Genomic DNA, 12170 nt, shown 5'->3' on the forward strand with positions numbered 1-12170 from the left:
AAAAGCACAAAAAAAGCAGGAAAACGCCCCCAGGAATGGCTTTACTCTAAAAACGATCATTTAAAAAATAAAAAAATCCCAATCCCCAGGAAATCCCGGCGGGTTGGGATTCCCAGAGGATGGATTGGGGTTACAAACCCTTTAAACTGGGATCAATCTGGGATAAAATGGGATTTTGGGGATCTGGGAGCCCCCGGGTGAAGCCGGGCTTTGTCAGGGACGGGTAAATGGAGGCTCCCGATCGATCCCGGGCTCGGATGAGCTGGGATTTTTCCCACAGAGAGATTTTCCCCCTAAATCCCCAAAATCCAACCTGGAGCAGGAATTGGAGCTGGAAAACCCAACTGGAATTCCAGGGAAATCCAGGCAGGGAAAGCAAACCCAGCGCTGCCCCCAATCCTGTGAAACCCCAAAACTGAGATTTCCCCAAAAAGGAGATTTCACCAAAAAGATTTTCCAAAAAGGGAGATTTTCCCTAAAGGGAGATTTCTCCAAAAAGGAGATTTCCCCTTCCAAACCCACCAGGAGCTCCCCAAAAAGAGATTTGGGATCGGGTTTTGGGGTCAGGGGAAAGTGGGATTGCTGTGAGTCAGAGCTGCTCTGTCAGTGACCCCAAAGTGCCAACCCTGATCCTATGAAACCCAAAAAGATTTCCCCAAAAACCAGATTTCCCCTTCCAAACTCACCAGGAGCTCCCCAAAGAGAGATTTGGGATTGGGTTGTGGGGTCAGGGGAAAGTGGGATTTCCAGGAGTCAGAGCTGCTCTGTCAGCGACCCCAAAGCACCAGCCCTGATCCTATGAAACCCAAAAAGATTTCCCCAAAAAGGAGATTTCCCCTAAAGGGAGATTTCCCCTTCCAAACTCACCTGGAACTCCCCAAAAAGAGATTTGGGATCGGGTTTTGGGGTCAGGGAAAGTGGGACTGTCAGGAGCCAGAGCTGCTCTGTCAGCGACCCCAAAGCGCCGACCCCAATCCCACGAAATCCCAATTTCCCAATTTCCCAATTTCCCAGTTTCCCAAACTCACCCGAGGCTGCCCAGGGACAGCTCTGGGATGGGGCTGTGGGGTCGGGACTGTCGGGACTGTCGGGAGTCAGAGCCGCCCTCGCAGCATCCCAGCGACGCCGACGGATCGATGGCGGCCGGAGCATCACGGGAGTGCCGGGGGAGGGAAGGGAAGGGAAGGGAAGGGAAGGGAAGGGAAGGGAAGGGAAGGGAAGGGAAGGGAAGGGAAGGGAAGGGAAGGGAAGGGAAGGGAAGGGAAGGGAAGGGAAGGGAAGGGAAGGGAAGGGAAGGGAAGGGAAGGGAAGGGAAGGGAAGGGAAGGGAAGGGAAGGGAAGGGAAGGGAAGGGAAGGGAAGGGAAGGGAAGGGAAGGGAAGGGAAGGGGGGAACCCACGGGATCGGCCCCACACCGGGATGGGGATTCCGGGTGGGATCGCTGGCATGGGGGGATCCAGCCCAGGCTGCGGGGTTTGGGTCTGGGGGGTTTGGGGGATTCGGGAGGGAACTGCTCTGGGTGCTGTGTCTGGAGCTCAGGGAATGGCAGAGAGATCCGGTGGGGTGATCCCAAATCCCATCCATAGGATGATCCCAAATCCCCTCAGTGGGGTGATCCCAAATCTAGCACTGGGATGATCCCAAACCACATCCATGGGATGATCCCAAACCCCCTCAGTGGGATGATCCCAAATCCCCATCCATGGGATGATCCCAAACCTTCATCCATGGGATAATCCCAAATTCAGCACTGGGACCATCCCAAACCCCATCCATGGGATGATCCCAAATCCACATCCATGGGATGATCCCAAACCCCTTTCCATGAGATGATCCCAAACCTTCATCCATGGGAATGATCCCAAACCTTCATCCATGGGATAATCCCAAATTCAGCACTGGGATGATCCCAAACCCCCTCAGTGAGATGATCCCAAACCTTCATCCATGGGATGATCCCAAACCCCTTTCCATGGGATGATCCCAAATTCAGCACTGGGACCATCACAAACCCCATCCATGGGATGATCCCAAATCCCCATCCATGGGATGATCCCAAATTCAGCACTGGGACAATCCCAAACCCCATCCATGGGATGATCCCAAAGCCCCATCCATGGGACGATCCCAAATCCAGCACTGGGATGATCCCAAACCCCTTTCCATGGGACGATCCCAAACCCCTTTCCATGGGATGATCCCAAACCTTCATCCATGGGATGATCCCAAACCTTCATCCATGGGATGATCCCAAATCCCCTCAGTGGGATGATCCCAAACCCCTTTCCATGGATGATCCCAAATCCCCATCCATGAGATGATCCCAAACCTTCATCCATGGGATAATCCCAAATTCAGCACTGGGACCATCCCAAACCCCATCCATGGGAATGATCCCAAACCTTCATCCATGGGATGATCCCAAATTCAGCACTGGGACGATCCCAAACCCCATCCATGGGAATGATCCCAAACCTTCATCCATGGGATGATCCCAAATTCAGCACTGGGACGATCCCAAATCCCCTCAGTGGGATGATCCCAAAGCCCCATCCATGGGATGATCCCAAACCCCTTTCCATGGGATAATCCCAAATTCAGCACTGGGACCATCCCAAACCTTCATCCATGGGATGATCCCAAACCTTCATCCATGGGATGATCCCAAATCCCCTGGAGAGCCGAGCTCAGGCCCCAAGGAATCCCCCCAGGTTTGGGGTCAGGATTTCCATTGGGAGGGTTTGGGGTCAGGATTTCCCCCTGGCAGGTTTGGGGTCAGGATTTCCCCATGGCAGGTTTGGGGTCAGGATTTCCATTGGCAGGTTTGGGGTCAGGATTTCCCCATGGCAGGTTTGGGGTCAGGATTTCCCCCTGGCAGGTTTGGGGTCAGGATTTCCATTGGGAAGGTTTGGGGTCAGGATTTCCCCATGGCAGATTTGGGGTCAGGATTTCCATTGGGAGGGTTTGGGGTCAGGATTTCCATTGGGAGGTTTGGGGTCAGGATTTCCCCCTGGCAGGTTTGGGGTCAGGATTTCCCTGGAATCGTTCCCAATTCCACGTTTTCCCTCCCACCCCACGATTTCACGCTCGGCCCCGCTCCCTGCAGCCTTTGACGGGAACATCAATAAATCCCATCCCATTCCATCCCAGTTTGCCCCAAGGGAATACAGGAGAGGAAAAATCCTTTTTTTTTTTACCGTTTTCCCAATGGGAGCTGAGAACAAAAATCTCTTTTTTTTTTTTTTTTTTTTTTACAGTTTTCCCAAAGGAAATCCACAACCTGAGAGAAAAAAAAATTCTATTTTTTCCCATTTCCTCAATGGGAGATGAGAGGAAAAACCCCATTATTTCACACTTTCCCCAACATGAGCTAAGAATAAACAACCCCAAATTTTCCCCCAATTTTCCCAAAGGAAATCCACGACCTGAGAGGAAAAATCCCATTTTTACCCATTTTCTCAATGGGAGCTGAGAATAAAAAACCCCAATTTTTTCCCCAATTTTCCCAAAGGAAATCCACAAAAATTTCCCATTTCCAAAATATGAAAAATTCCTGGTTTTTTCACCAAGAAAATTCGGGACCTGAGAGGAAAAATCCCATTTTTTCCCCGTGTTCTGCTACGAGTCCGAGCGCTCCTCACACTCTGCGGAGGAAGGCGGCGCCTTCATCCTCCTCCTCCTCCTCCTCCTCCTCCTCCTCCTCCTCCTCCTCCTCCCAGCCGCCATTCCCGGTGTCCCCGATGCTCCCGTTATTCCCGTTGTTCTCGGTGTCCCCGCCATTCCAGCTGTTCCCGTTATTCCCAGAGCTCCCGGTGTCCCTGCCATTCCAGCTGTTCCCGCCATTCCAGCTGTTCCCGATGTTCCCGTTATTCCCGTTGTTCCCGGTGTCCCTGCTATTCCAGCTGTTCCCATTATTCCCGTTGTCCCCGCCATTCCAGCTGTTCCCATTATTCCAGCTGTTCCTGTTATTCCCGCTATTCCCGTTATTCCCGTTGCTCCCGGTGTCCCCTCTATTCCAGCTGTCCCCGCCGCTCCCGGCACTCCCGGTGTCCCAGCCGTTCCCGTTATTCCCAGCGCTCCCGTCATTCCCGTTATTCCCAATGCTCCTGGCACTGCCGGTGTTTCCGTTGTCCCCGTCATTCCCGGTGCTCCTGTAGCTCCCGGTGCTCCCGTTATTCCCGTCATTCCCGGTGCTCCCGGCGCTCTCCGTGTCCCCGTTGTCCCCGTCATTCCCGGTGCTCCCGGCGCTCTCCGTGTCCCCGTTGTCCCCGTCATTCCCGGTGCTCCTGTAGCTCCCGGCGCTCTCCGTGTCCCCGTTATTCCCGTTATTCCCGGTGCTCCCGGTGCTCTCCGTGTCCCCGTTATTCCCGTTATTCCCGGTGCTCCCGGTGCTCCCGTAGCCGCCGTAGCCGCCGTAGCCGCCGTCGCGGGGCAGGCACCAGCACCAGCCCGCTCCCGTCAGATCCAGCGGGGCCGCGCCCGGGCCCGGTCCCGAATCCACGAAATCGCAGCGGGAGCGGAGCTCGCTCAGCTGCTGCCAGTGCAGCCGGGCCAGGGCCAGGCCCAGCAGCTGCCACGGAAACCCCACAGGGTCAGGGGGGGCCCAAAGGGGGCAGGGGCACCCCAATGGGGGCAGGGGGGTCCTAAAAGGGGTCAGAAATATCCTAAAAGGGTCAGGGGCACCCCAAAGGGTCAGGGGGGTCCTAAAAGGCTCAGGGAGATCCTAAAGGGGACAAGGACATCTCAAAAGGGACCGAGAGGTCCTAAAAGGGTCAGAAATATCCTAAAAGGGTCAGGAATGCCCCAAAAGGGTCAGGGACACCCCAAAGGGTCAGGGATATCCTAAAAGGAGACAGGAACACCCCAAAAGGGTCAGAGACACCCCAAAAGGGGACAGGGAGGTCCTAAAGGGGTCAGAAATATCCTAAAAGGGTCAAGGACATCCTAAAAGGGTCAGGGACATCCTAAAAGGGGACAGGGACACCTCAAAGGGTTCAAAAATATCCTAAAAGGGGTCAGAAATATCCTAAAAGGGTCAGGAACACCCCAAAAGGTGACAGGGATATCCTAAAAGGGGACAAGGACACCCTAAAGGGGACAGGGATATTCTAAAAGGGACAGACAGATCCTAAAGGGGACGGGGAAATCTCAAAAGAGACAGGGATATCCTAAAAGGGGTCAGAAAGCTCCCTAATGGGATCAGGGATATCCCAAAGAGGACAGGGATATCCTAAAGGGTCAGGAATATCCAAAAAGGGGTCAAGAACACCCCAAAAGGATCAAGAACACCCCAAAAGGATCAGGGAGACCCCAAAAGAGTCAGGGATATCCTAAAAGAGTCAGGGATATCCTAAAGGGGTCAGGGATATCCTAAAGGGTCAGGGACAGCACTGGGAAATGGGATAATAATGGGATAATAATAAGGGGATAATAATGGGATAATTAATAATGGGATCATAATGGGATAATTAACAATGGGATCATAATGGGATCATTAACAATGGGATCATAATGGGATTGTGCTGATCCCCACCCCGAGCGAGCCCTTCGGAATTCGCAATCCCATTTCCACGGGTGCCAGCTCGCTCCCATTATGGAACTGTCACAGCCCCCACCAAAATCCCAATCCCGATCCCCCAGAGCCAGGAAAACCCTTTGAAATGCGGGATTTGGGGCAGATTTGGCATTTTTGCCTCGCAGGAGGATTTGTGTGTGAATTCCATGGAAACAGAGCCGGGGCTGGGATGGGATGGGATGGCTGCTGCTCCTGTGCTGAGGAATCCCAGAAAAAAATGGGAATAAAACCAACCAAACCAGTTCCCAAATCCCAGAGAAAATGGGGAATAAAAGGGAATAAAACCATCCAAAGGCCTCCATGGGGATCCCAAATCCCAGAGAAAATGGGGAATTCTGGAAGGGAATAAAACCATCCAAGATCCCAAATCCCAAAGAAAATGGGGAATAGAAGGGAATAAAACCATCCAAGATCCCAAATCCCAGAGAAAATGGGGAATAGAAGGGAATAAAACCATCCAAAGGCTTTAGTCAGGATTCTGAATCCCAGAGAAAATGGGGAATAGAAGGGAATTAAATCATCTAAAATCCAAATGCCAGAGAAAATGGGGAATAAAGCCATCCAAGATCCCAAATCCCAAAGAAAATGTGGAATTCTGGAAAGGAATAAAACCATCCAAAAGCTTTAGCCAGGATCCTGAATCCCAGAGAAAATGGGGAATAAACCATCTAAAATCCCAAATCCCAAGGAAAACAGGCAATAAAAGGGAATAAAACCATCTAAAATCCCAAATCCCAAGGAAAATGGGGAATAAAAGGGAATAAAACCATCCAAGATCCTGAATCCAAAGGAAAATGGGGAATAAAAGGGAATAAAGCCACGCAAGCCCCTCAGTCATGATCCTGAATTCCAGAGAAAATGGGGGAATAAAAGAGAATAAAACCATCCAAGATCTCGAATCTCAGAGCAAATGGGGAATAAAAGGGAATAAAACCATCCAAAGGCTTTAGTCAGGATCCCAAATCCCAGAGAAAATGGGGAATAGAAGGGAATAAAATAAAAGGGAATAAAATAAAAGGGAATAAAATAAAAAGGAATAAAAGGGAATAAAGCCATCCAAGATCCCAAATCCCAGAGAAAATGGGGAATTCTGGAAGGGAATAAAACCATCCAAAGGCTTCAGCCAGGATCCCAAATCCCAGAGAAAATGGGGAATAAACCATCTAAAATCCCAAATCCCAAGGAAAACGGGCAATAAAAGGAAATAAAGCCATCCAATATCCCGAATCCCAAGGAAAATGGGGAATAAAAGGGAATAAAACCATGCAAAGGCTTCAGTCAGGATCCTGAACCCCAGAGAAAATGGGGAATAAAAGGAAATAAAGCCATCTAAAATCCCAAATCCCAATAAAAACGGGCAATAAAAGGAAATAAAGCCATCCAAGATCCCAAATCCCAGAGAAAATGGGAAATAAAAGGGAATAAAATGATCCAAACCCCTCAGTCATGACCCCAAATCCCAAGGAAAATGGGGAATAAAAGGGAATAAAAGCATGCAAAGGCTTCACCAGGATCCCAAATCCCATAGAAAATGGGGAATAAAACCATCTAAAATCCCAAATCCCAATAAAAATGGGCAATAAAAGGGAATAAAACCATGCAAAGGCTTCAGTCAGGATCCTGAATCCCAGAGAAAATGGGGAATAAAAGGGAATAAAATAAAAGGGAATAAAATAACAAGGAATAAAAGGAAATAAAGCCATCTAAAATCCCAATAAAAACGGGCAATAAAAGGAAATAAAACCAATCCAACCCCTGCTCTGCGTCACGGCCCCGTTCCCGATCCCAAACCCCAAATCCCAAACCCCAAATCCCAAATCCCAAATCCCAAATCCCAACCCCGCTCCTGTCAGGGTTATGGATGGATCCAATATCGGCTCCGCGCTCACGGCACCGCCGGGAAACCGGAACGGGCTGGAAAAACCAAACCTGGAATGTGAGCTGGGATTGGGATCCTGGAATTGCGGATTTGGGATTCAGGGATGCTCCGGCTCTTCCCGGATGGAATTTCAGCTGTTCCCAAGCTGGGATTTGAGAGCCCAAGGGGGGAAAATCCATGGGAAAGGGTTTTGGGTTTATCCAGGGGGTAAAGAGATCCCAGGAGCTTTGGGAATCCATAAAAAAAATCCATAAATCCCAAGAGCTATGGGATTTATGGGAATCTATAAAAAATGCATAAATCCCAGGGGCTTTGGGAATCCATAAAAAAATCCAGAAATCCCAAAAGCTTTGGGAATCCATAAATCCCAGGAGTTTATGAGAATCCCTAAGAAAATCCATAAATCCCAGGAGCTTTGGGAATCCATAAATCCCAGGAGCTTTGGGAATTCATTAAAAAATCCAGAAATCCCAAGAGTTATGGGATTTATGGGAATCTATAAAAAATGCATAAATCCCAAAAGCTTTGGGAATCCATCAAAAATCCAGAAATCCCAAGAGTTATGGGATTTATGGGAATCTATAAAAATCCATAAATTCCAGGAGCTCTGGGAATCCATAAAAAAATCCATAAATCCCAAAAGCTTTGGGAATCCATAAATCCCAGGAGTTTATGGGAATCCCTAAAAATCCATAAATCCCAGGGGCTTTGGGAATTCATTAAAAAATCCAGAAATCCCAAGAGTTATGGGATTTATGGGAATCCATAAAAAATCCATAAATTCCAGGGGCTTTGGGAATCCATAAATCCCAGGAGTTTATGGGAATCCCTAAAAATCCATAAATCCCAGGAGCTTTGGGAATTCATTAAAAAATCCAGAAATCCCAAGAGTTATGGGATTTATGGGAATCTATAAAAAATCCATAAATCCCAAGAGCTATGGGATTTATGGGAATCTATAAAAAATCCATAAATCCCAGGAGTTTATGGGAATCCATAAAAAAAACATAAATCCCAAAAGCTTTGGGAATCCATAAATCCCAGGAGCTTTGGGAATTCATTAAAAAATCCAGAAATCCCAAGAGTTATGGGATTTATGGGAATCTATAAAAAAATCCATAAATTCCAGGGGTTTGGGAATCCATAAAAAAATCCAGAAATCCCAAGAGTTATGGGATTTATGGGAATTTATAAAAAATGTATAAATCCCAAAAGCTTTGGGAATCCATAAAAAATCCATAAATCCCAAAAGCTTTGGGAATCCATAAAAAAATCCAGAAATCCCAAAAGCTTTGGGAATCCATAAAAAAATCCAGAAATCCCAAAAGCTTTGGGAATCCATAAATCCCAGGAGTTTATGGGAATCCCTAAAAAAAACATAAATTCCAGAAGCTTTGGGAATCCCTAAAAATTCCATAAAACCTGGGAATTTATGGGAATCCATAAAAAATCCATAAATCCCAAGAGTTTATGGCAATCTCTAAAAAAAAATTGATAAATCCCAGAAGCTTTGGGAATCCCTAAAAATCCATAAATCCCAAAAGCTTTGGGACCCCATAAAAAATCCGTAATTCTCAGGAGCTTTGGGAATCCATAAAAAAATCCATAAATCCCAGGAGTTTATGGGATTCCATTAAAAACAAAAAAATCCCTTTTCCATAGGAATTTGGGAACATTCCCCAGTTCTGGCTGGATCCTGGAACGCTGAATTTTCCCAGAGTTTACAAATCCCAAATTGGGGTTTTTTTCCCTAATTTTTTGGATTTCCATTCCCTAAATTGGGATTTTTGCAGAGCTGGGATGGAAAAATCCCAAATCCTCCATTCGTTCCCTTTTCCCTCCCCCTGGAGCAGGAACAAATCCCAAATTCATCTTCCCAGGAAACGCTGAACGTTCTCCACCCCCGTCAGCCGGAGATGGAAAACGCCCGGCGGGGAAAATTCCGCGATTTCCACGGAATGGGCTCGTCCATCTCCGGCACCGCGGGGGGGAGGGAGGGACAGACGGACAATAACTCACAGGGGAGGGATGGATGGATGGATGGATGGACAGACGGACAATAACTCACAGGGGAGGGATGGATGGGACAGACGGACAATAACTCACAGGGAGGGATGGATGGGACAGACGGACAATAACTCACAGGGAGGGATGGACAGAGGGACAATAACTCACAGGGATGGATGGACAGACGGACAATAACTCACAGGGATGGATGGGACAGACGGACAATAACTCACAGGGATGGATGGACAGACGGACAATAACTCACAGGGAGGGATGGATGGGACAGACGGACAATAACGCACAGGGAGGGATGGATGGGACAGACGGACAATAACTCACAGGGAGGGATGGACAGACAGACAATAACTCACAGGGAGGGATGGGACAGACGGACAATAATTCACAGGGAGGGATGGACAGACGGACAATAACGCACAGGGAGGGATGGATGGGACAGACGGACAATAACGCACAGGGAGGGATGGGACAGAGGGACAATAACTCACAGGGATGGACGGGACAGACGGACAATAACTCACAGGGATGGATGGACAGACAGACAATAACTCACAGGATGGATGGACAGACGGACAATAACTCACAGGGATGGATGGGACAGACGGACAATAACGCACAGGGATGGATGGACAGACAGACAATAACTCACCGGGATGGATGGATGGGACAGACGGACAATAACTCACAGGGAGGGATGGATGGATGGGACAGACGGACAATAACTCACAGGGATGGATGGATGGGACAGACGGACAATAACTCACAGGGAGGGATGGGACAGACGGACAATAACTCACAGGGATGGATGGACAGACGGACAATAACTCACAGGGATGAATGGATGGACAGACGGACAATAACTCACAGGGATGGATGGACAGACGGACAATAACTCACAGGGACGGATGGACAGACGGACAATAACTCACAGGGATGAATGGATGGGACAGACGGACAATAACTCACAGGGATGGACAGGACAGATGGACAATAACTCACAGGGATGGATGGACAGACGGACAATAACGCACAGGGAGGGATGGGACAGACGGACAATAACTCACAGGGAGGGATGGGACAGACGGACAATAACTCACAGGGAGGGATGGATGGGACAGACGGACAATAACTCACAGGGATGGATGGACAGACGGACAATAACTCACAGGGAGGGAGGGATGGACAGACGGACAATAACTCACAGGGATGGATGGACAGACAGACAATAACTCACAGGGATGGATGGACAGACGGACAATAACTCACAGGGAGGGATGGATGGATGGATGGATGGATGGATGGATGGATGGATGGATGGATGGATGGATGGATGGATGGATGGCCAGACCCAGCAGAATTCCAGGGATTTGTCCCCAGAATTCCAGGGATTTTTCCCCCAGAATTCCAGGGATTTTTCCCCCAGAATTCCAGGGATTTTTCCCCAGAATTCCAGGGATTTTTCCCCCAGAATTCCAGGGATTTTTGCCCCCACCATTCCCCGTTACCAACACCTCTCCAGTTCCATCAGCATTCCCAATTTTTCCCCCAGCATTCCCCATTAATGGCACCACTCCAGACCCATCAGGGCTCCATTCCCGTGGATTTCTCCCCATTAGCATTCCTCATTAGCATTCCTCATTAGCATTCCCCATTAGCATCCCCAATTAGCAGCCCGCTGTTAATGGATGAGGGATGACTTTCCCTGTCCCACCAAAGGATTTTTTTGGGATCCCAAAGGATTTTCCCACATCCAGCAGGGAAAGGAGCCGAGAGCCCCAAAACTGCGGGGTCAGCCCTGATCCCGGGAACTGCAGCTGGGATTGGGAATGGCAGCGGGAATATGGGAATGGGAGCTGGGAATTTGGGAATTGCAGTGGGAATTTGGGAATTGGAGCTGGGATTTGGGAATTGCAGCTGGGAATTGGGAATTGCAGCTGGGATTTGGGAATTAGAGATGGGAATTTGGGAATTGGAGCAGGAATTGGGGAATTGCAGCTGGGATTGGGGAATTGCAGTAGGAATTTGGGAATTGCAGCTGGGACTGGGAATTCGAGATGGGAATTTGGGAATTGGAGCTGGGATTGGGGGATTGGAGCTGGGATTTGGGGATTGCAGCCGGGATTTGGGAATTTCAGTATGAATTTGGGAATTGCAGCCGGGATTTGGGAAACTGCAGCCAGGATTTGAGAATTGCAGTGAGAATTTGGGAATTGGAGCTGGGATTTGGGAATTGCAGCCGAGAATTTGGGAATTTGGGAGTCTGGAAACTCCAACTGGGATTTGGGAATTGCAGCTGGGATTGGGAATTGCAGTGGGAATTTGAGAATTGCAGCTGGGATTTGGGAATTTCAGTATGAATTTGGGAATTGAAGCTGGGATTTGGGAATTAGAGATGGGAATTTGGGAATTGGAGCTGGGATTGGGGAATTTCAGTGGGAATTTGGGAATTGCAGCTGGGATTTGGGAATTGGAGCTGGCATTGGGGAATTTCAGTGGGAATTTGGGAATTGCAGCTGGGATTTGGGAATTGGAGCTGGGAGTTGGGAATTAGAGATGGGAATTTGGGAATTGGAGCAGGAATTTGGGAATTGCAGCTGGGATTGCGGAATTGCATCAGGAATTTGGGAATGGGAGCTGGGATTTGGGAATTGCAGTGGGAATTTGGGAATTGCATCAGGAATTTGGGAATTGG

The 12170-nt window shown here is 48.8% G+C and overlaps 2 protein-coding genes across 12 annotated transcripts in view; both read right to left on the bottom strand.

Moving 5' to 3' along the window:
- Window positions 1–1608, bottom strand: part of SLC4A5 (solute carrier family 4 member 5) — a 44672-nt gene extending 43064 nt beyond the window's left edge. For 2 of the 3 annotated variants that reach the window (XM_074559357.1, XM_074559355.1), the window contains exon 1: window positions 1029–1606. In XM_074559357.1, the coding sequence (XP_074415458.1) occupies window positions 1029–1447 (419 nt within the window). In that variant the 5' untranslated portion in view covers window positions 1448–1606. Of the gene's footprint in view, window positions 1–1028 lie in introns of all 3 variants that reach the window. The other variant, XM_074559356.1, reaches the window with a different exon arrangement.
- A 227-nt stretch (window positions 1609–1835) lies between these two features.
- LOC113460708 (tetraspanin-15) overlaps window positions 1836–12170 on the bottom strand; it is a 39911-nt gene continuing 29576 nt past the window's right edge. For 3 of the 9 annotated variants that reach the window (XM_074559366.1, XM_074559365.1, XM_074559364.1), the window contains one exon: window positions 1925–4569. In XM_074559366.1, the coding sequence (XP_074415467.1) occupies window positions 3637–4569 (933 nt within the window). In that variant the 3' untranslated portion in view covers window positions 1925–3636. Of the gene's footprint in view, window positions 4570–12170 lie in introns of all 9 variants that reach the window. The other 6 variants (XM_074559362.1, XM_074559363.1, XM_074559361.1 and 3 more) reach the window with 5 other exon arrangements.

The sequence above is a fragment of the Zonotrichia albicollis genome, chromosome 26 (genome assembly GCF_047830755.1).
Source record: "Zonotrichia albicollis isolate bZonAlb1 chromosome 26, bZonAlb1.hap1, whole genome shotgun sequence".
Lineage (NCBI taxonomy): Eukaryota > Metazoa > Chordata > Aves > Passeriformes > Passerellidae > Zonotrichia > Zonotrichia albicollis.